This window comes from Pieris brassicae, chromosome 7 (genome assembly GCF_905147105.1).
Source record: "Pieris brassicae chromosome 7, ilPieBrab1.1, whole genome shotgun sequence".
In the NCBI taxonomy this organism is placed as follows: Eukaryota; Metazoa; Arthropoda; class Insecta; order Lepidoptera; family Pieridae; genus Pieris; species Pieris brassicae.
In genome coordinates this window covers 5,812,029-5,835,414 of record NC_059671.1, presented here as the reverse complement: position 1 = coordinate 5,835,414, position 23,386 = coordinate 5,812,029, and the positions used below count along the sequence as shown (strand labels likewise).

At 32.6% G+C, this 23,386-nt stretch overlaps 1 protein-coding gene and 1 long non-coding RNA gene across 2 annotated transcripts in view; both read right to left on the bottom strand.

Annotated features, from left to right (window-relative positions):
* The window catches only part of LOC123712495 (C3 and PZP-like alpha-2-macroglobulin domain-containing protein 8), a 154,947-nt gene extending 143,397 nt beyond the window's left edge, over nucleotides 1-11,550 (bottom strand). The window contains exon 1 of the mRNA XM_045665610.1: nucleotides 11,295-11,550. Coding sequence (XP_045521566.1) covers nucleotides 11,295-11,305 — 11 coding nt within the window. The 5' untranslated portion in view covers nucleotides 11,306-11,550. The remainder of the gene's footprint in view (nucleotides 1-11,294) is intronic.
* A 9,022-nt stretch (nucleotides 11,551-20,572) lies between these two features.
* LOC123712599 lies at nucleotides 20,573-23,161 on the bottom strand. Its single transcript, XR_006754109.1, has 3 exons — nucleotides 23,003-23,161; nucleotides 22,236-22,385; nucleotides 20,573-20,892 (listed from the first exon to the last, which is right to left on the bottom strand). It is a non-coding gene; the product is annotated as an uncharacterized LOC123712599 (long non-coding RNA).
* Between the last annotated feature and the right edge of the window lie 225 nt (nucleotides 23,162-23,386).

Genomic DNA, 23,386 nt, shown 5'->3' with positions numbered 1-23,386 from the left:
GAGTGTCTGTAGGAGGCAGTATCAGTTAACATGAGGTGAACTTCCTGCATGTTTTTTGTTTTCATAAATTTTAAATTCATGTTAATTAATTTTTACCGGTTATGAATTTCAATACAATATTTTTTTAATACGCACTTAATTAATGTCATAAAAATTATGTACAATAGCAATTAACCCTATAAAAACTAAAGACCTATTTCTTTTTCAAACCACAAAGAAAGTACCGTTTCAAGAGTAGACTTTTGAAGAAGTCAACCGTTTAATAGATACGCTTTAAATGAAACCAATCATAATACAATTTTATGAACGCACTGAAGCAACAAACAACGTAACGACTCATTTACTCCTGATTTATTATTACTGGACTATGCTGGTTATAATCAAATATACAGAAAATAAATCTATTGTATCAAGGAGCGTCAGCATTTATTACACTTGATTCTCAGAATTCATAGTAATAGAATATAACTTATCAAGTCCCGCCGAGGGTTGCCATAGAAATGGTTGACCTAGTTCTCTTGACTGTAAACCTCTTGAGAATTAACTTATAACAATATTTACAGTGCAAAAGAAAATTATCCACTACATGCCTCTTGCTTGTTAGGAAAAGTTAAACGTTCATTATTTACAATGCACTCAGGCTTGCTAAGAGTATCATTAATTGCTTAGTGTACAATATTTTGCGTGAAATATAATATTAATAAAGAATGGTTTGCAGTGTTACTGTTAGTTGCATTATTAGTTATATATTGTATATTATTCCTATATTATCGTTTAGTTAGTAAGTAATGAGCTACATTTTACCTTCTGAAATAATGATTAAACTGTCATTTGGTATACAATGGGTTCAAGAGAACTTGAGTTAAATGCTATGATTAGTATTTTTAGTACAAGTTTAAAATTTAAACATGTCCGTCCTTAAACTTTAATACATTTATTATATTTCAATGGTGGTTTCAGTTTCAGTTGGTTTCAAACAACCTTTTTTAGGTCTGGGCCTTGAATTTCTATATCTGTTTCATTTGTTAATCTAATAGGCAAGTAGGTGATCAGCCTTCTGTGCCTGACGCACGCCGTCAACTTTTTGTATCTAAGAAAAGCCGGTTATCTTACGATGTTTTCCTTCACCGTTCGAGCCAATGTTAAATGCGCATATAGAAAGAAAGCCCATTGGTGAACAGCCGGGAATCGAACCTACGACCTTAGTGATGAGAGTCGCACGCTGAAGCCACTAGGCCAACACTGCACGCTAATACATTTATGAGACTTTTTAATTATCGTATATACTCGGGCAACATTTGTCTTTTTTTTCTAAATTTAAGTATCCTGGAAGAATTTATTAGTTAGCGTAGAAAACCAAAACTTTCTGTATAAAGAAGTCTTCGTTTCCGGAATAAAACAAAAGTCCGGGGAGCGTACTATAAGTTTGTAAGTATCAGGGGAGCATAAGTTGTGAGGTGATACGAAGCGTATCGTTAGCGAGCGTAGGTACTACAATTAGTATGCAAACTTACAGGTTACTGGGACGCTGGGGACAAGACAAACTGATGTGGTTTCACTATTTTACTGGTGTGGAAGATCTTTTGAGCATTAAACTTTTCTAATTGCTGACTCAGTGTTTCATTTCATTTAAAACAACACAATTATTTACCGCCTCCGTGAGTGCTCAACACATATGACATTTACACTTGTTTGTTTTAGGAAGATCTTACGCGTAAACGATGATATGCTATGGGCAAATTCCCATTCTTACGAGGCTATGGAATGCAATAGACGGTACAATCAGTTTATATAATGCGCGAAAAACTTATTTATAAAGAGGCCTCGGTAAAACGCGGACGCTCTTGGCATCCATATTGGCTTTTAGGGCCAAGTGGGTCGATTTGGAATTTTAAATCAAGTGACTTTTCAGTAATATTTATTTCATAAAATTATCTTGTTTACGGATAAGAATTGTTAACGTAATAGAAAGTATTAGCACGAGTCTTTTCAATAAAAATAAAGGTTATTTCAAAGATTTCGTTTATATTGCAAACGTTTATTTACAGTAAAAAGACCGACTTAGCAAATACATGAAGAAAAGGCTTAACCGCGAACAATTTAGTATGGTACAAGCTATAAGCGGTTTTTTAATATTTATAGAGAAAGTCACAGATATAGTCACAAATTGACAAATATTTCTACTCTTTCTACAGCAATTAACGTGTTGGTAAAGTATATGTTTGTACTCCTTCAAATAAAATATGTTTTAGCATATTTAGGCTAATCGGAACTATGATATTTACGTTAAATTACTTAAATATCTGCAAAACCTTTGCTATATACGTTTCTAGAGTGATGACCTAGTATTGATCCAGTTTTTAAAATATTTTTTATATTAACTTTCTGTATAGTGTAAAACACATTTTCACACAAAGAAATAAATTACTACAAATCACAAGAATTTCAAGACTAAATGAAATTATATTAGTCAATGAAAAAGGTTTATTACTTATGAAAGACATAATTTTTTTCCAAATATTGTTAACCTATTGTTTAACAAAAACTCCTAACTAACTATAATGAATACTTAGGGTACAAAAACGCAGGTAGTTCAAATGCACTCCCATATAAGTGATGATATTATTTTAAATTGAATATATATAAACCTTTCATTGTATAGACTAAATTTCAATTACTTATTAAACAAAAAAAAATCAAAGAAGAAAATCGCTACCGTTTATAACTTGTTAAATCCCGAAAACGTGTTTCACGAACAATAGAAGTAGATAGCTAACAATTACTACATTTCCGTATACATTCCCTAATCTCAGTTCATTTGTACTGTATTATCCTGCTCTCAGCCATATCCGTCGAATCTCTCAAGTAAGACATTTCTCTGAATTTATTTTACTAAATTTCTCACTTCCGACAATTGCTTCGCTGCCTATATTAAATGTATAATCTTCAATCTAAGAAAATTAAACCATTACGAATTGTTCAGTCATAGTATGTAGTTATCACTTTGCATATTTTCTGTCCAAGACGGAAGGCTTTCGTTACCACAGGACTTCTATAGTCCTATTATAGGTACCAGCCTCTTACAAAGATGATCAATAGCTGCAGCGTATACAGCCGTAAAATGCGATATTCTGAAGAAAAAAATATAATATTTGATTATTATTTTAAACAGTATCAATTTTTTGGTTTCATTTTAGAGTTGATCACTACTTCTTAACTTAACAATTATAATATTCCTATTTTAATTCGCTTCTATGTTGGCGACATTAGGTTGATAAAAATTTAAAACAAAAGAAAGAAGACTTGGTTGTTTTTGGTCGACGTAGTTTGGGTAAGAGGTGCTGTTAAATAATCACAGCAGGAATCTCTATCCATTATTGGAGCGCTGCCGTAAAACTCCGTATAAGCATCAAATTGAGCACCACAAGTGAAGTTGAATGAGAGATTCCAATGGCATGTGCTTGGTGGGAATATTACAGGAAAGCGGAAAAGTGGCCGTCTCAAACAAACCTGGTGACGTGAGTTGCAGATCAGTCAAAGAGATCCTGAAATACTTGCATCGAGTTAGAACACAAGTCTGATCTTGATGGAGGATCATTGTGAATGCCCCAATCCAACGATTCAAAGAATCATAGGATATTGGTATCACGTCTAAAAAGTATCCACGATGGTTTTGTTACTGTTCTACGTTTAATAAGCATATAAAATTCACAGTTAGGTTCCGAACGTAGCACGTCTGGGGTCTCAACGTTGGAAATGGGGTTTGACGCAAGGTTTACTACTAGGCTAAGACTTCTCAAAGTAAATTAATTGTAAGAAAAATAACAAAAGCCTTGCTTTAACCTTTTCATATATATTTAGTTCCGTTTCCATTTCATAATAGCTTCGTTTAGGATAACGTACACCTTTTGTTTGCGAGACAAATTCATCCGAGCTTATCCATAATGAGTTTCTTTGCCTGGGATTAAGTGGCGTTTATCATGTGATATTATCATTAATAATACGTACTTGTATCCCATCCAGCTCAATATGTGTATGGAATGATTTAATTGTAGGATTAAAACTAAACAATAGAGATATCAAAGGGCCCCCAAAAATCGTTTATTCATTAAAATAAATGAAATGCATTCAAACTTAAACATAACCAGAAACAGTCTACAACAAAAACATTCATGTACTTTTATGACATTAATTGATAAAGTCAGATATTAATTGAGGAAAATTTATGAGTTGTTGCCACTTTTGTATTGAAAGGAGTAAATGTAAGACTTGATTTTAATAAAAATGTTAGTTGATTCTTGCGGACTGAGCATGTATAATATATTTACATGCCACATATATGTAAATATGATTCATAGTATTGTCTTTTGTTAAAATAGCTTTTACACATTAAGAAAAACACTTTTTGAACGGATTAAAGCTATGTATTATTATTAAAACTTATAACTATTTACATAATTCTAAATTTTAAGTCCGACGTTTCGCGTGCTTTAAGCGTGCGTGGTCACGGTGACTGAAGACAAAAGGTGTTAAATGTCAAAAGTATCACAGCTGCAGAGAAAGTTGTTTTATCTGTATTTATTGCCCCGAAGTTGAGTAAAAGATGACGGGTTTTTACAAAAATGACTCACGGTGTCCTTTATTTAAATTTAGAATTATGTAAATAGTTATAAGTTTGAATAATAATACATAGCTTTAAATCGTTCAAAAAGTGTTTTTCTTAATATGATTCGTGTGTATATTATTGTTGAAATAAGTACCTTAAAGTTTTCTGGAATATAGACTATCTTGCACAAGTAGTAGTTACATTATATTACTGAGCTAAAATTGCAATAAAATTTCGAGGCAATTTCAGTTTTCAGACAACAGTCAGTGTTGAATTATAAAACAAAAGAATATAGATATAAAGACCCAATGTACTAATTTTCTTATAATTCATTACCTTATTCAAACTTTCGTATATTATTAGTATTATTTGTAGTATTGGTCCCAAATGTTTAATACTTACAATATACTGCAGTCATAGACCGCACATAGATCTCATTCAATTAATATTATTGAAGAGTATGATATCGTTATTAATTGAGTAATTTGATCGGTGAAGTTTGTAAGTCATTATAAACACAAGTCAGCTAAAACAATCAAAGTAACTTAAATGTCTTCTATTTTAGTTTCTATGCTTGTCCTTATAAAACACACGAAATAACAAGATATCCTTAAAAAAGACGTGCTCCCAGACCCATTAAATCATATTTATTGCAACAGATAATTAAAGATTTGTGCAATTCCAATATTTCAAAAGTCCTTAACATTTTACGTTGTACCAATATAATATTTATGATATCGCTAAATCGTAAAGTAACAGTTTAAAAACGAACTTTTTATATATTCAGTGTAGAATGTCTAAAGACATACTATATCGATTAAATTTGTGGTTTGAGTTCGCTAAGTCAAGTCTATCTAAGGGCAAAATTAAGTTAAGTATGACTCCCGTATGTAAAAATCCCTTGTAAGTTGGCATAAACTAAACACCTTAACTTGAATTGTATTTTAGTCTGTTTTTAAATTGAAAATATTTCGTTATAAAAAATATTTTAGAATGAAAATTGAGCGTGGCCAACGCGCCATACTTAAGATATCATATACCTTTTCGCTACCCAAAAAGTAATATCGGATAGATAGACACTGGTATAACATTTATCATCTCATTTAATTCATCAGATTTAAATTTACATATATGTGATCAATTACACCTTCCACGTCACAATCATAGGGTCTAGTTAAGGTAATACTAACGCGGCTGAATCAAGTTACAGAATAAACAGCGTGAACTAAGATGTTCGCCTGCGATTATATAATATTGTTTTAACATATTGTTACGAAGTCGGGTCGACTGCAATGTTTCTAGATTCCACTACTTAGAGAACTTTTCAGCAGGCTGTAATATGATTTCTGGCCGTTTCAGGAGAGGGTCAATCACATATTAGAAAATTGTAATTTCCATAATGTTACCCTAGTTTTCAGGAAGCTAAAACATTTTTTCAGTCAGTTTCAGAACATGTGTAGTCGAGTGGTGCAGTTTTCAGGCGTTTTCAGGCCTAGTTATACCCCTTAGATGAAGGAATATTCTAGACCGAACTTTCTAGGTGTGAGACAAGGACGAAATGATACGAGAGAGAGAGAGAAGATCAGAACTTTCTCGAAACTAGACTGAGCACTCTAGAACGCCGTACGACAGGGACGGAGCAACGTGCGAAAGAGACAAAGAGTGCGGACGTTCTAGAATTGTGCAATCGCTACTCAGTAGCAAGCCCGCCTAGAGAGTTCTCTAATATTGTTTAAAATTATTCCCAGGGATATATAAGCGACCCGAAACGCGACCTTTAGTTTTGAATGCGATAACAAAAGAGAAACACCGACGCGATAAAGTGATTACAAGTGATAAAGTACTGTGTGAAGTGTGCATAAGTGAAGTAATTAGTGACTGTTTTTGTGCGTGTTATAAGTGCATTTCTGCGATTAATTTGTGCTCAAAAATTCCTCATTGATTTACCAAGAAATAAACCCTTGAATAAATCTACGGCATTTTCTATCCGATCCCCTAGCTCGTAACAATATTAATGCTGAGCTCTAAGTCTCGACTTTGTAACTTAGACCACATTTTTGCTACTATCGTGCTATATATACTGCCATCGTTACAAATCAATTTTTTTTTAATATTAATTCAATAATTTAATTCCTCTCTCGTCAAATGTGATGTTTTTTAACCTTTCCTTGCAAAAATACATACGTAATATTCACGCCCTAACTAGAATACTTCCATACTTCCTTGACATAAATCACGAAGATAATTCTTCAGATTGAGGCCATCAAGCATCCCAGCTCCTCTCATTATAATTATACTGAACATATCCCTCAGGATGTTCTTGACATTCAGCCGGAATGTAGTGGTCTAAGCCTTAGCGATTTAGCCCACCATTCAGGCCATTGTAGCCCTAACGACCTCGCATTTTAAAGCGAATTGTGCCTGTTTTCCTGTGAATAAGAAAATCATTTGCGAGCGCTCAAATCGGCTTTTCTTCGATGCTTATGCTTGGTATATTGTCTTTTTCTTTTCCGTTTAAAGAAAATTAATTAAGTGCTATTGCGCTTTTTAATACAGTTTTGTAAACATCTGCTTCGACTTGTCAGATTTTATACTTCATAAAATATGCCGTCCTAAGAATGTGTTTTTACTAGCGAATATTTTAGCTTTATTTTAAAAGTTTGGGCTGCAATCTTTTAGGATTGGCCTAATCCTGGGCCGGGTTTAAGATAGCCTGATACGTAAATGTAAGGAATAAGTATAAATCGAGTGTGGACGCTTTTAATTCAACTCTATGGCAAACAAAAACCTAACCCGCTGTCCACAGACATTACGGTATGATCAAAAGTGAGCAGAAACTCCATGTGGACAAATTGCGCAAGTAATGAGAAAAAAATAATGATAATTTCGAGCGGTGAAATGCGTTTGATTGCTCTAACTTATTGCTTGCTAAAACTTAAGTCTAATCTTTCATGGAGCAGTGTGTTTCCGTATCTATTTTATTAATCTTATTGAAATATAATTTATGCATCTTATTCTGAAATGGGAATCATAATTTGAGTTAATAACTCCCTAATTGTTATAAATTAAATAGAAAATCGTGAGCCGTTAATTAAAAAAACTATAACTCCAAACTTTAAATTAATTTCAATTTAATATTGCTTCAATGACTTTGAATTTACATATAGCTCCCAAATTACCAAGCTCTTTCTTATCGTTTATCTTTTGAACTCCATTGAATTTTTAATACGAAGCGGTCAAAGTTCACCAAGCAAGATTCAGGTTCTTATTAAATATTAAACGCCTAAGATGACCCCTCTTTATGTAGACAGCTATAGAGGCCCAGTTTTGAAGTTGAATATTTTTGGTAAATAAATTTCAGCAAATACGTAATACTAAGGTATTCTATCACCTTCTATTGTTTTTAACTGTCATTGTGGCGAAGGAGTATTAAAATACTTTACTACAACGGTTTAGCAATGTGAGGAACCTGCGGCATACATTTAGACGCTAGAACTAAGAAATAACGGCCTCAGAAGGCATTAACTTTTATTAAGTATAAAAAGGTCAGGAAACCAATCCAGAAAACTAAGGCCAAGATCCCTGGCTTTTTATAATCAGTAAAAGTTTAAAATGTATTTAGATATAAAGTATTTGGACCATAGGTTTGGCACCAATTGTAAATAACTTAACTTTGACATTATGTTAATGTTCTTATTATATGACATTTGCACGCTTATTTATATATGGCTAATGGTGCGGATATTTGTAGTTGATCGATCTAATTGCTATTGCTATAATACTATTTTGGCAAATAAATGATTTATTATTATTACAGTGATATATATTAATGACGTGGAATAAGTGATACCTGTAACTTATATTCCACAATAAACACATTTTATTTCTTTATACAACGTAGTTTGACGATTTATATACAGATTACTTTTTAAGATTCCTTTGCCGTACACTAAAGTATTCTCACGTACGCGTGTCCCAAAAATCGATAATAACAAGAACATCTTAAATGAAGGAATGTCGGTAACTCAGCAAAAACAATATTTTCCTCGGAAATATGACCTCTTATATTTCCTTTTGTTTTTCTTAACATGACAAGTTTCGTCTGTACTTATTTTTCCTGTTACTATGACAATAAAAGTGTTTTATCATCGATAGGATAATACAGTATAGGACTTTGTGATTATAAGATATAACTTTTACCGAAGTTATTAGAAACTTCTTACATTCCGTTTATGAATTATATGTTCAAAGCGATTCTTAATTTTTGGGTTACGGAGCTTATTTGAAGTCAAAGTCAAAGTCACCGCCAATCTCACCGATTCCAGTTTCCGAACCGGGCAGCAGTCCATTGTATAAAATTAAACCATGTATGCTCTGTAAATCTACAGATGTGGTTTTTGTGGAGCACTTAGAGTACATAAGAAGTTATAATCAAGTCTTGGTTGTAATTATGACGACCAATAACTTTATAAAGAAGATAATATTTGGCCGAAAATCGTTTCGCCAATTATTTCTGTAAAATATTATACGGCGAAAACTATACTGAATTGATAAAAAGATTTAATAATGCAACTTTGCATTCATGCAGTGCTGGTCTAATTTAACTTTAAAGAACAAATAACAAAATCTAGAGAAGTGGCCTGGTAATCCTCTGAAGTGTACTGAACTACATTAACAAATATTTTTACTGTTTTAAAAAGAATGATTTTTTATTACAAAATAGAATACAATAGCACACTGTGTATACAAATTATACTTAACAAGAATACATTTGTGAAGTACTGTCAAAGGTACTGTATAGTAAAAAAATCATAATATTAGTTTATTAAGGTCGAGCGTATAAGGTTAATATTTTAATTTTTAATTTTATTATTTTACCGAGTTTAATTACCGAAATTGGAGTTCCTTTTATATATTTTATAAGTTTATACCTAGACAAGCTATAAATACTGAAACAAAGTACAAAAAATTCTATTGCAAATAACATTTATTACTTTTACAGTGTATTAGTTTAATGCATAAATATAAAACAAATTAAAATATAAAAATCTTATTCGAAGTGGTCTCCGCAATAGTCTTTTAAATTTTGAGGCCAGATATCAATAGAAGCACACACTCTTTCCATTGAAAAATTCTTCACCGCCAATCGAACGGATTGTGTTACGGACTCCAAATTATCATGGCGTTAAGAGCAAGTCCATAACTGACCATAAATCCAGTGGATTAAGATCGGAACTAGGCCAGTCTTCAGCTGTGATGAAGTCCGAAACGTTCGTTTTCAACCAAGACTGTGTAAACCGAGCTTAATGACCCGGCTTCAAGTCTTGCTGAAAGAACCATTCTTGGTAATTAAACATGGTGTGGTTAAGGGGCTTCAAACCTTCTCAAAAATGGTATCTTGACACACTTGTGCCGATGTTTTGATACCTTTTTTATAAGAGTATGGCTCAGTCACTCTAATACCCCACCAAACTATTACTAAAGTCGGGTAATGACCACGTTGCACTCTGTCGACTAATTGGAAAGCTTCCCGGTGGGCAACCATAAGAAATTATTACATACAAAATAATGTTAATCAAGTCTCGCTAGTAAATTTGACCACCAATCACTTTACAAGGTGAGATAAAATTTATTAAAATTTTGTAAAATATTTTACGACAAATGACCGTACTGCAGTAACAAGATTTAATATTGGAACTTTACATAATAATAACTCTAGAATATACGACAAAAAAGCAGAGTGCCTGTCCAAATTAAGTTTCAAGTGTGTATCACAATATATAGGGTATTAGAGTTGTTTAGTGTACTTTATATTTAATCCTATTTTCTTCCCTTAATATGTACAGCATTCGTGCTGTATTGTGATGTTTATATTATATGTTGAGTGAGAAAAACAAGCCGGAGCCAGTACTGCCCCGACGATTTCATTTATAGTAAACATGATTACAGGTTGACTATTTTGTATTGCTACATTCGATTATTATTTTATATGACTCCATTATTCTTTGTTAAAGTGTATTTTTGGTGTAATACACGATATACTGGTATTAAATGAGAGTTTAAGTACTTTGCAATGAATTGTTTTCGCCATCTCAATATATGATTATTTACGTAAAAAGTTAATAAATAATACAGGTTGGGTTGGTAATTCTTTGCAAAAGTTTTCCTCACATGCACTTATGTCTATTTCAATAGAGTGTAAATTTTTTTGCAAACAATTTAAAAATATCGCTTAATATATTTTTAATTTAATTCTTTTACAGGTATTTTTAATTTAGTTTTTTACATACAGACATTAATTGAACGTAGATGTAGATTATTAGATATATGTTTTAACAATAATATATTAAAAGACATTCTACCCAGTTCAATTTTATTTAAAAAATGTTTTAAACTTAATTGTAATACATAAGTATTATAACTGTAGTACATATGATTTATTTGTGTAATATTCTAAATATAATAAAAACACATATTTTAAAGACGAGATAGCTCTTATGCATTACGTACCGGTTACATAATGAAAATAAGTTTTGTTTTTAAAATTAAAACTTTAAACAATTGTAGCAAGTTTTAGATTCTTAGTAGAATTTAGTCATTTAAATTACTTCTAAACCCCCAATAAATACGAAGGCTATTTTTAACTAATTAAACTTGTTAGCATCTTACATTTAATTTAAATACGTACCTTATCTGCATACAATCACAAACACAGACACGGAAATATTCGTGTTTTTGGTGTTTTTCACAAACGAAACAAATTCGCGTGGAACAGTGCTTATTTGTGTCAAGGTCTACGCGAGTGCTACAGCGTTACGTCCGCTCTGTAGCAAGTCTACGACACGACAGGCACGTTGCTACGAGCTACGAGGGGAGATGTGAAGCCAATCGAAGAGAGGCTGCGCGTTCTACAGGATGCTTCATACACACAAAAATCTGATTGTAGAATGCGCCAACTTCTTAATAACCCAGGGCACTTGTAAAGAGGATTTATAATAAATTAGTTTTGATTTGGTGTAAAATTAGCTACTCATTCATAGATTAATTTATTTAAACAGTTTATTTAAACATTATGTATGTACAAACAAGTCTAGTTGAGAAATTACATTAAATATAATAGATTTACACGTATATATAAACTTATTGGCAAATTAAAACAGACTAAGAAAATAAGAATTGTTAAACCCAGGATTCGAACGAAGTACAGAACAAAAAAATTCAATAGGCTATAACCTATTGAATAAAATGCTAAATTCTCAGAGTAAACTAAACTCGAAGGGTTTTGTTGTTAATATAATAGTGGAAATCATAATCAACGGAGTTAGTTCTATATCTATATTCTACAAAACTCTACTGTTACCAGCAACATAAGTCCATAAAACAATAATAGAATAAAATATCTGATTGAAATACAAAGCCATACAGGGCTCCCCCTTGTTTGAGGAATGACGAGTGTTAGGGGTCTGTCAATCGCTTGTTATGTGTTAATACGTATGGCTGATATTATCTACATTCTGTTTGGAATATGCCTGTTAATTCACGGCTAAAATGCAATTGACAAGGGATGATTATTGTGCGTCTGATTTGCGTTGCATCCATTTCGGATTTGTGAATATATCTTTTTTATGTAAATATAAGTCTGAAGCACGCATTGGTACTGTCTATAATCAATTGCAACACCCGTATATAGAAATAACACATTTTTGATTACGTACAGTATTTGGTAACAATTCTTAGTATTTAATTTAATATGATTTGTTTCTTAGCAGGGTCAGGCGAGTGACTAGTCGCGCGACTTAAAACGTTTAAGACCAAGTATATCAGTCATAAAAGTTTTTATCGAGATGAAGTGATAATTCTTTGTGTATAAACTCATTATAAATATTGATTGATTATATAAAATATTGATAGAAAAAATACACAATTTATGTTCCTGAATTTAAGCATCCTTTCTGATCCATCTGAGTTATGAGTTTACCTTTGAAGACCGAATAAGGAAAAAGGCACAATTACATGAAAAGAAAAAGATAATTGGCAAAACATCAAAAATGACGTAATCATACGAAAAATTCACTCAAATGAATCATAAGAATGTTTTTGTTGTAACAAACACGAAGGTCGGCATTCAGTTAAATTTTATTTTACATGCGCTCCGACACGGTTTTGCATATGCAACTGTAACCCGTAAACCTTGAAAATAATGTACCTAGACGTTAACAAAAACAGAAAACCTGGTTTTAGGGGTTTTCGTGAAATTTTCTCTATCTCATTTTTATTTATATTGATTTAAAGTTGTGCGTTTGAACATGTAGTGAAAAAATGTTAAATGGCCATATCCACATGCGGTTTATTAGAAACAACTTAGTTTTAATTTTTAACTTTGACAGGTTCATTTCAAATCAAATTATAGGTTTGTGAAGAGGCAAATAATATTTTTTCACTCCAGACAGCTCTCGAAGTTTAAGAACAACTGCGTTAATACTCGGGTACTCGTTTCTCGTTCCGTTCGCCAATTTGAATGCCTTATATAGTGTTTCTACAGGAGCTAATAAAAAGAACTCAGCCCACTTTAACTGAAAAAAATGAGGCATCATTAATAGTTATAGATTTTTTAAATTATTGTTTGTATTGACACAAAAGTGAACAATTAACCCGAAACCGCATTCTATTGTAAAATGTGATGTTTACAATTTTTAATAATTCTTACTTATATTATATCTCTTTATCAAATTCATCAATCATTCTCACTTATTAAAGGAGGGAATTCTGTTATTTACTATAACATTTTGTCCAACAGCATCATTTATACTTGTATATTTTACGTATTTTTTTGTAAATATTAACCATTTTTTTTAAATTATCCGATTGAATTATTATTACTCTTGTTTGTTATTGTACTTTTTTAATGTTTTTATTATTTATGTTTGCCTGAAAGAAACTGCTTTTAGCAGTAATGCCGCCCATGTACAGTCTTTGTATTCATTTTAATTTCATATTATTGTATTCTTGTGATGTAAATAAACCGTTATATGTAAATAATTTTAAATAAATGGTCATCAACGTATAAAAAACAAATCAATTATTCACACTGTATCACGAAAGAATATTAGTAAGCGTTACTTATGAATGAACCCCAACTAACTATTTATTCAAATTCAGTAGTCAATTATCTCTTAAATCTTCTTTCGCAGTTAAATAAAATTTAACACCTAAATTTTACTATGTCGTACCTTTCGAAAATATGACCGTTATAATACTATTTCTTTCTTAAATATAAAGGTTACCCACAATAAATTATATAACTTACTGGACCATAAATCATAAAGGTTGCCGACGTAAGCAACGAGTTCGGCCTGCTTCCACAGTTCTGTTGACAGCAGGTTCGTCGTATGTATACCGAGAAATAGCGAAGGACTGCATTAAACTCTTGCCATCCTCAATATACCATCTTGCCAAAAATACTGAAACATATAAAAAAAATAGTTTCTATTGCAAATAAAATTTATTACCTATACAGAACATTAGTGTAATATATGAATACAAAACAAGTTAAAATATAAAAAAAGCTTATGCGAAGTTGTCACCATTGCCTGCAATACACACCTTTAAACGTTGACGCTAGTTATCAATAGAAGCACGCACTCTTTCCATAGGAAATTTCTTCATTGCCAATCGTACGGATTGTTTTAGGCATTCCAAATTATCATGGCGTTAAGAGCAAGCTGTCCTCTCTAAAACTGACCATAAATGATAATCCAGCTGATTAAGATCGGGACTAGACGACGGCCAGTCTTTAGCTCTGATGAAGTCCGAAACGTTCGTTTTCAACCAAGCTTCCAAATTCCTCCAACAAACAGAGAAGTCCAAGCACCTACCTTTCGAATTCTTCGCGATTTAAACGGATTGAATATATAGTGCTTATCCGGAGCTGGATATATTCGGTAATGGGCTGATCTGTCTTAGAGAAAGCATTGTTAGGTGCCTATGTCGAACCTAATTCGCTGTTTTGCTGGTGATTTTTTTTTTCTATTATATGTTTCAATTTCTTTTTTGAAACACTTAGGTTTACTTCAACTGTCATACATTTTAGATGAACGATTTTATAAAATATGCAGTAGATTAAGTACAATGTATGATGTGGTAAGCTTTAATAAATAAATAAGCTTTATGACCCGGCGCCGAGTCCTGCTGGAAGGACCATTCTTGGTTATTGAACATACTGCTGTTAGGGGCTTCGCTACCTTCTCCAGAATGGTATTTTGATACACATGTGCCGATATTTTGTTAACTTTTTCAGAAAAGTAAGACTCAGTCTCTCCTTCCCTGAAGTCGGGTAGTGCCCACGTTGCACTCTGTTGACAGATTGGAAAGCTTCCTTAGAGCTCTATGCATAAACCGGTAATATTACATAAGTTCGTTAAAATGTTGCTCAATTGTATAAAAAAATTTCATCCGTAAACAATTTTTCTGTGACGTCCCTTTGCTTCGTACCTTTGTATCGCTTCAGTAGTTGTTTCGGTTTTGTTGCCCTATTCTTTTTTAAAATACCAAGTAAAATATCATAAGAAATTATTGGGTACAAGTACTAAGTCATCTTTTAATATACGCGACATGGTTCTTCATCTCCGAGATAAAATCTTTTGCTATATGACAGGATTTCTTGGAATTCTTTCCCTTACTGTTTAAACCACCTTTTCAATACGAACACTACGTGGACGGCAAGATCTTTTTCTGACACAAACAGAGGAGGTTGCGTTATACCTATTTATAGCATTTGGCTCCATACCTACTTTGTGTAATGCAATCACAGCGATTCGGTTCGCTTTATCACCACACTCCATTTTAATATCGTACAGTGTATTTCAATCATATAAATATCACAAATTCCAAATTCAAATATTTTGTTAATTTTCAATTGTAACGGTATTGATGGCCAGACTAAGTATACTAGAGTCATATATCGAGTAGGAGTGTTTGCTTCAGCGTGCGACTCTCGTCCTAGAATTCGTAGGTTCGAACCCCAGATGTGACTAATGAACTTTCTGTATATGTGCACATTTAGCACTGGCTAGAATGTGACCGAAAATATCGTGAGGAAACTGGCATGCCTCCTTAGAAAGAACAAGTTGACAGAGTATATCAGTCACAGAAAGCTGATCACCTGGCATAATAGAAAAAATGATCACGAAACAGATGCAGCTGATCTGAGAGCTAGACGTAGTAAGCGTTGCTAACATGTGTTTGAAGCTCAGGTTTTCACCGATACTTTGTTCTTTATGTACACAACACCTGCTTGTATGTTAAAGTAAAACGTGCGAAAACCGGTTGGGTTCAATAACCAGTAATACCAGAAGAGTTATAAATATGATCAAGAAAAAATTGGGGCCAAGACCACATTGGGTTGAATCACAAGATTAAAATTATTTTATCATTCTCAGATAAAAAATATATATAATACTAAAATGCTTACATTTGAATTGTTTACATAATAACATTTGGTTATAAAATATTATTACGTTTATTTTTCACATAATAAAATCAGTTATTACAATTTTTCTCCTATTGTGTGTTGCGATGACAAATATTATTTGTTCAAGTTGTTTTCGGGTCGTCTACTTCAATGCCTCTTTTTGAGCCTTCTTCCGACTTAAGACTTCTAGCGAATAATATGTCGATTTCATTGATATATTTACATTGTCTCAATTCACTCCTAGGGCCTCCTCTAGGTATTGCAGACAGATCATAAATATTTTCTAATCATGTGACATTTAAATAAATGTGTTTTGACACTCGATATAGTATTTTTACAGTAATTTGATATTTGATTACGTCTGACTAACGTATTGTAAAACTTAAGAGTTGTAATACTAATATATAAACACGAGTCTGACGATGGTCTTCGGTTTGAAACCCGCGGAAGATCAATGAGGGTTGTCATATTAATATTTTATATCAGAATGGACTTTTAAAAACCTCATCTAGGGTTCTTTTTGATATAAAACCGCGTTGTGAAACTTTAACCAATACTAAGTCTTTACCCGTAACTAGAACGATATAAGCTTAGTACTTCTGGGAATAATACTAGTATTTTATCTTTTTTATTTGTCACCTATAGCGTTCAGTTAGAGCTAAGGAAATAAAATGTATGTTTCAAAGAAAATCCTATATAATTTTATATAAACATGTAGCATTATGTTTCTAACGGTATTCACATATGGTTTTACAATAGTAAATTACATAAAGAAATTTACTATTTAAACAAAAATCTTATCAAACCCTGCTTATATAATAATTCAACGTTAAAACTGATAAATCGACTTTTCGAGTAATTTCGGTGCGTCGTAGTTTAGCGGAATAGCATAATATCTCATGCTGCGCAAATTTAATTTGTTACATTTCGCACGCATGAACATCTGTGACCGGAAATTAGATTCGCAAACAAAAAATTCACCCCGCGGTTATATTTCCAAATATATTTGTCGCAAACCGATAGAATACTGTTTATGATATTTGTGTGTGTATAAATATGTTGAGGCGAAAGTTAAAAACGCGTCTCACTTTTATATGCTGTTTCTAATATTCTAAAAATACTTAATTGTTTTTATTCGTTAAACACCTACGTTGTCGACCTTGCAGTAACAAAAGTGCTAGCGGCAGGCAGCGCTGATTAAGTAAAATATCACAAAACTCACCAATACCACGGAATAATTAAAAAACTGTTATTTTATTATTCGACTCATAGGTCCTGGCTAAAAATTGAGGTTCTCAAATTAGTTTTATTTTAAAGCTCAACAGTTTAACAATACCAGAAGTTATATATCCACTAACACAAGCTGGCCCTATGAACTACGTTCCGCCTTAATATGATTTTTTTACTTAACCTAACTTTTTATGTAGCTAACATACCATATGTCATACTACATAATATATAGAACATTTTGCAATGCTTACACCACAGATATTGTTTTCCAGAATTGAGACCTAATTATCTAACCTTAGGTAGGTATTTTATAGCTATTTTTTCAATTTTTATCTCCATAAAAACCTTCCTCAAGGAATTCAACTAATTCGTCGAATTGGTTTTTTATTTACATCGATTGTAATGTGTCCATGTTTTGCTGACAAACTGAATATATAAAAAATATAATTATTGTCAGAACTTAGGCCCAAAATCAAAAACATGGTTCAAATAACATGGCTGTAAACTATACTCGTAGTTTTAAGGATATAGTTTTCGCGTCAGTGGAGGGAGACACAGTCAACATTTTACCTTAAGTAGTATCTAAGATACAACCTTTGTGTGATTGTATTAGTAAAGTGAAGAATCTGTACTAACTTAACCATATCAATATGATGAAGTGATAGGGCGTCATGAACCTATGACATCCCCATATGCCCTTAGTTCTACATATGTTTTGATGTTTTCATTCACGTTTATAAACGGGACCTAAAATCTATCAATAGTCTACCTAAAAACAAGTCTTATTTTTAAATAAAAGAAACAAAATAATATAAAGGAGCTACGATGTCACATGCATACCAATAATTCTAAACGTAGACAACTAACTTTGTTTCTGAGATAATAAGCCCATTAAATCCTTATTGCATTTCCAATTGCATATTTAATATATTAGGTCCTTACATATGAAATTGGCGTTTTGTCGTACTGGCCACTTTGACCTCAAATACCTCCTCTTTGGTTAGGAATTTCAAATTCAAATTTGTACAGCTATTTACTCATGTATTTGTGCTTCGATGACCGTCATTCATTTGTTTTTTCTTCTGTTTTTTTCTGTTTCCGTCACTCATTTTACAAAATGGAAAACTTAAAGTATCGCATTATTTACGAGTACGAGTTCCGCCGTGGCACTAGTGCTGCGGAAACGACTCGAAGGGTAAATGATGTGTATGGCGGTCATGTTGCAAAAGAAAACACAGATCGTTTTTGGTTCCAACGTTTTCGTTCTGGAAATTTCGACCTGCAGAACAAGCCCCGTGGACGGCCTGAGACCCAAGTTGATAATGAAGTATTGAAGGCTATTGTGGAAGCGGATCCATCGCAAACCACGTCCGAGTTAGCTGCAGCCTGCGGTGTTAGTGATAAAACTATTTTAATTCACTTGAAGCAAATTGGGAAGATTAAAAAGCTTGAAAGGTGGATACCTCACGAATTGACTGAAGCAAACCGGCGCAAACGCGCGTCGACTGCTGCGTTACATTACTAAACCGGCACAATAATGAAGGTATTTTAAACCGAATCATTACCTGTGATGAAAAATTGATTCTTTACGATAATCAGAAGCGCTCAGCGCAATGGTTGGATCCTGGTCAGCCAGCCAAATCCTGCCCCAAGCGAAAATTAACCCCAAAAAAGTTACTTGTAAGCGTTTGGTGGACTAGTGCCGGTATTGTTCATTGCAGTTTTCTCAAATCTGGCCAGACTATTACGGCTGATGTCTATTGTCAGCAATTGCAAACCATGATGGAAAAGCTAGCGGCTAAACAACCTAGGCTGGTCAATCGCTCCACGCCACTGCTACTTCATGACAACGCTAGACCACACACTGCACAACAGACGGCTACCAAATTAGAAGAGCTTCAATTGGAATGTCTAAGACATCCTCTGTACTCCCCGGACCTTGCTCCAACAGATTACAGTGTTTTTCGAAATTTGGACAACTTCTTGCAAGGGAAAAAATTTAACTCTGATGGGGCAGTCCAAATCGCCTTCACAGATTTTATTGATTCCCGTCCGACTGGTTTTTTTAGTAAAAGGATCAATGAACTACCTATGAGATGGCAAAAGTGCATAGAAAACAATGGTTCATACTTTGATTAATTAAAAAGTAATTAATAATAAAGTTCAAGGAACTACTCGAATATAAGTCGTTCGTGAATTCGTAATTACAAAATCAATAGAGTATCATCCCGTGGTATTTGTAACTTGGCCACGAAGATGTAAAGTTAAAAATTAAAACATGAATTGATCGCATAACAACTTAATCGTGATTTATTTTTATTCTTCTTCTTCATTTTTAGTCTTCTTCATACCTTACTTTTTTCTCTATTAGTTTCAAGTTAAATTTTGAGTACCCTAAGAACAGAAGGTCCAAGTGCCTTCAACGTTCTTCACATGTGATGGGAAAGGAGAGAGAAACGTTATTTATATATTTGGTAAGACACGTCCAGTCATAAGAATATCTTTGTTATAAGTTTTGCGGGATTTGAGTGCAATTAATATTCGCTTCAGCGAACTCTAAATGTAATAAAAGTTTTCACCAAGAAATATTTCGAATTACCGAGATAATCGATTTAACAAGTTATTACACGCGTTAACAAATAGAGGGTTAAATTTTCTTATTTCAATGCTTTTCTCTAATTTTCATTTATAATCACTATTAAAATTGTCTTTTGAGGCGCAGTGTATCATCCAGAGTCGCGAGATAGCACTAAGTAACTCCTGTAATCCAATGCAAGTTTGCTATACAGGAGTCACACTTCACAGTCTCGACTTGAAACTTACCCTTAGTCCCGTGTACAAAGTAGGATGTTTTTATTAAAAAAGTTTACAAGAACTTATATATACTCTATAATTGTATAATATTGGTTCCCCGCAGTTCCACACATATTAATTCAGTCGTAGCTCGAGCAGGTGTTGGATTGATAGCGATATTGATGACGATGATAGCGACAAATGGAACTACTAACACAATTTTTTTTACACAATTAGTAGCTCCAGCTTTATGTTATTAGTATAGATGGGGTAAACTGTTGTTATCATTGGCTATGTCAACAGAAATTTGTCTAGTATAGACGACAGCGCCACTTTTTCCTCTCACCTCTTGACTCAATGTTATAACTCTAAATAAATGTTGTTAATGTACAAAATAGCGAAAAAGAAGGTTACTACCGTCTTAAATTATACGTAAAAGACAAGATATTAGAAAAATATGATAATATACATATATATATATATATATATATTCAATACTCGATCGATTCATCTAAATTACTTCGCTTATTACGTAGATCCGGCCCAAAATATTTAGCATACAAATCTTTAAACTGATTATGCACTTGGTTTGCGTTTACTTCCGGATTTACATCGGTATTTCTGTATTTATGACCGCAGTAGCATACATGATCCTTGCCACAGAAGGATGGCAGACCTTCTTTCATACATTTTCGTATACAACTCCTGGCTACTTCCAAGTTTGGACAGAAATGGGCGATATGGTGTCGAACTGTTGGGCGCAGTCCATAATATAGAGATTCCTTTTTGATTCCTGTAAATAGATATGTATGTAATAAACTTAACAATGTAATAAAAAAAAGTTAGACGAAATCATAAAGTCATAGTGTGTATTATTACGTACATAGAATGCAAAAACTGTTTAGCAAAAAAATATCTAAAGTTTTTAAGTCATAGTTATGGTAAAATATACTCTCCGTCATAGATCCTTAAGGGTCATATTGGCTTGATATTTGGATTGTTTATATATTAACATATGTGTTATTATTTGCAATTCACGAGTCAGGGTCACGAGCTCTTATGTAATATTATAATTTTATCTAAATACAATTTGTGAGCTTGTATATTCCAGTTAATTAAGGTAATGGTCCAGCCCTGTTCGTGTTTAAGGCTTAGCAACATATTTTGTGATTTTTTTTTATTTATATATTCCGATTCCTAAAATATCTGATTATGGATAATGTTTTTCTTATTTCTTATGCACCTATAGGTGTTGTCTTTCATAATACTTAGACAACGAATATTAGTATGAATACTTCATTTTACTTATACATTTTAAATTCAATAACGCGTGCCTATGCGCGTATGCGATGGATTATTTAAACTGATAAACTCAAGCAAAATTTATTGTGAGATATTAAAGAGACAAAGATTGTGATTTATACAATTACTAGCGGATTTTTCGAGCAATATGGATATCAAACAAAGTATGAAAGTACCGACTGCAGCGCCATTTGCCAGGCTGATTTGAGAATTCTAAAACCAGGGCTCCATCTAAACGCATATAAAAATCATTCAAATCGGTTCAGCCGTTTAAGAGGAGTTCAGTGACGACACGTACAGTAGAATTATGTATATATGTAAACTATCCTATCTTACGTTAGGTCAGTGCAATTGCACACGGTGTGCAAATTCGATTGAAATCGGTTAAGTAATTTAGGAGTACATAGCGGACAAATAATGTGACGCGTAATTTATGTACATTAAGATTAGGTAGTTTAATAGTTTGTTTATTTGTGAAACATGCTAATTCGCAGAAATATTGGTTCGAATTAAAAAAAATTAACATATCATAATAATTATGGTAGAGTTGGTAGTCTAAACCTTTGCATCTCAACTGCGTATCGTTAGAAGTTCCCTGGGGCGTTTTTTGTTAAAAACTTTTATAATATCGAATATCAACTTTATACGTATAATTAAGTTGAATTACTGTTTTAAAATCTTAAAAGTTAACGATATTTAGTTGTATTTGATTAGAAAAAATAATGATTACAACATTAACAGAGACTTTTCCACGGTATTGAAGGTTAATCAAAATATACTATACACTATCGGATCTTAATTGTTGTACATATTAAAGATAACAGAACTATTTACCAGCATTAGCAGCAGTACGATTCTCTAAACAGTAACACTTTCCAGAAATACAAACACTATTCTTATTTCCACAGTGACCTTGGCAGATTTTGGTGATACAAGACTGGGAAGTCCGCAGAGCACTGAAGAAGTAGTCTGCATCAAAATCCACTAAAGAACGAATTAAATAATAAGTAAAAAAATCAATGTTAGCATGAGTTCAGTACCATAGTCAATTAAAGGTCGTGCAGTCGAATACCTGTGCAAAGATATGCGCGATGAATGATCGCTCCTATCCTATCAGGAGGAAACCGATTTTAGACGAAGTCAGATATAGCATACAACCTGGATGTATCAGTCCCCAATGCGTGAAACTTCATACGTAAATTAGATTACTCTACAGTCACTATGGTTTTTAATTTTAAGCAATAATAAAGTAAGCAATGAATAATATGTTTATAAATAAACAACTGACCTGTAAAAATATTATCCGAAATTGTTATTTAATTTTAAAATAACAATATAATTGGTTTAACTTGATTATTATTTTAATTAATGTAACCACATCGCTAAAAGTGTACATGCAAATAATGGTGACAGACACGGTCCACGTTTAATGATAAGGCCGATAAGGAAGAGCTCTCGATTTTTTTCGAGATCATAATTGTTATGTAACATTCCTGACTATAACCCCAAAACATACAAATCATATTTTTACTGGGTCTTTGTATCATATACAAAAATAGTGAACCTTGTTTTGGAAATTTTTAGAAAACACAATCACTTACTATTATTGTCTTTCAAGGATTGAATTCCAACAATTATAGTTAAAATCACAAAACCTTTCAGAACCATCTTTACTCTCAAACAGCGTCTGATTCGTTAAATTACTATTTTAATTGATTTTTCACTTAAGTGTTTAACAACGATAGGAAATTCGATTAATTTAGACAATCTAATTGAGTTTATATTTACTCGTGTTGAATAGTGATGGAATTCTCGTGTCGTTGTGCTGACAATTCTAGAACATGAATAATTTGATTATATATATACGACTCATATTGTTATAGTAATAACTTAGTCACTATTGTTAGTGTAATAAAACGTGGACGTACGAAAATACACTACCATGGAAACCATTTAGAAATAAATAAATATGGTAACGTCGTGTA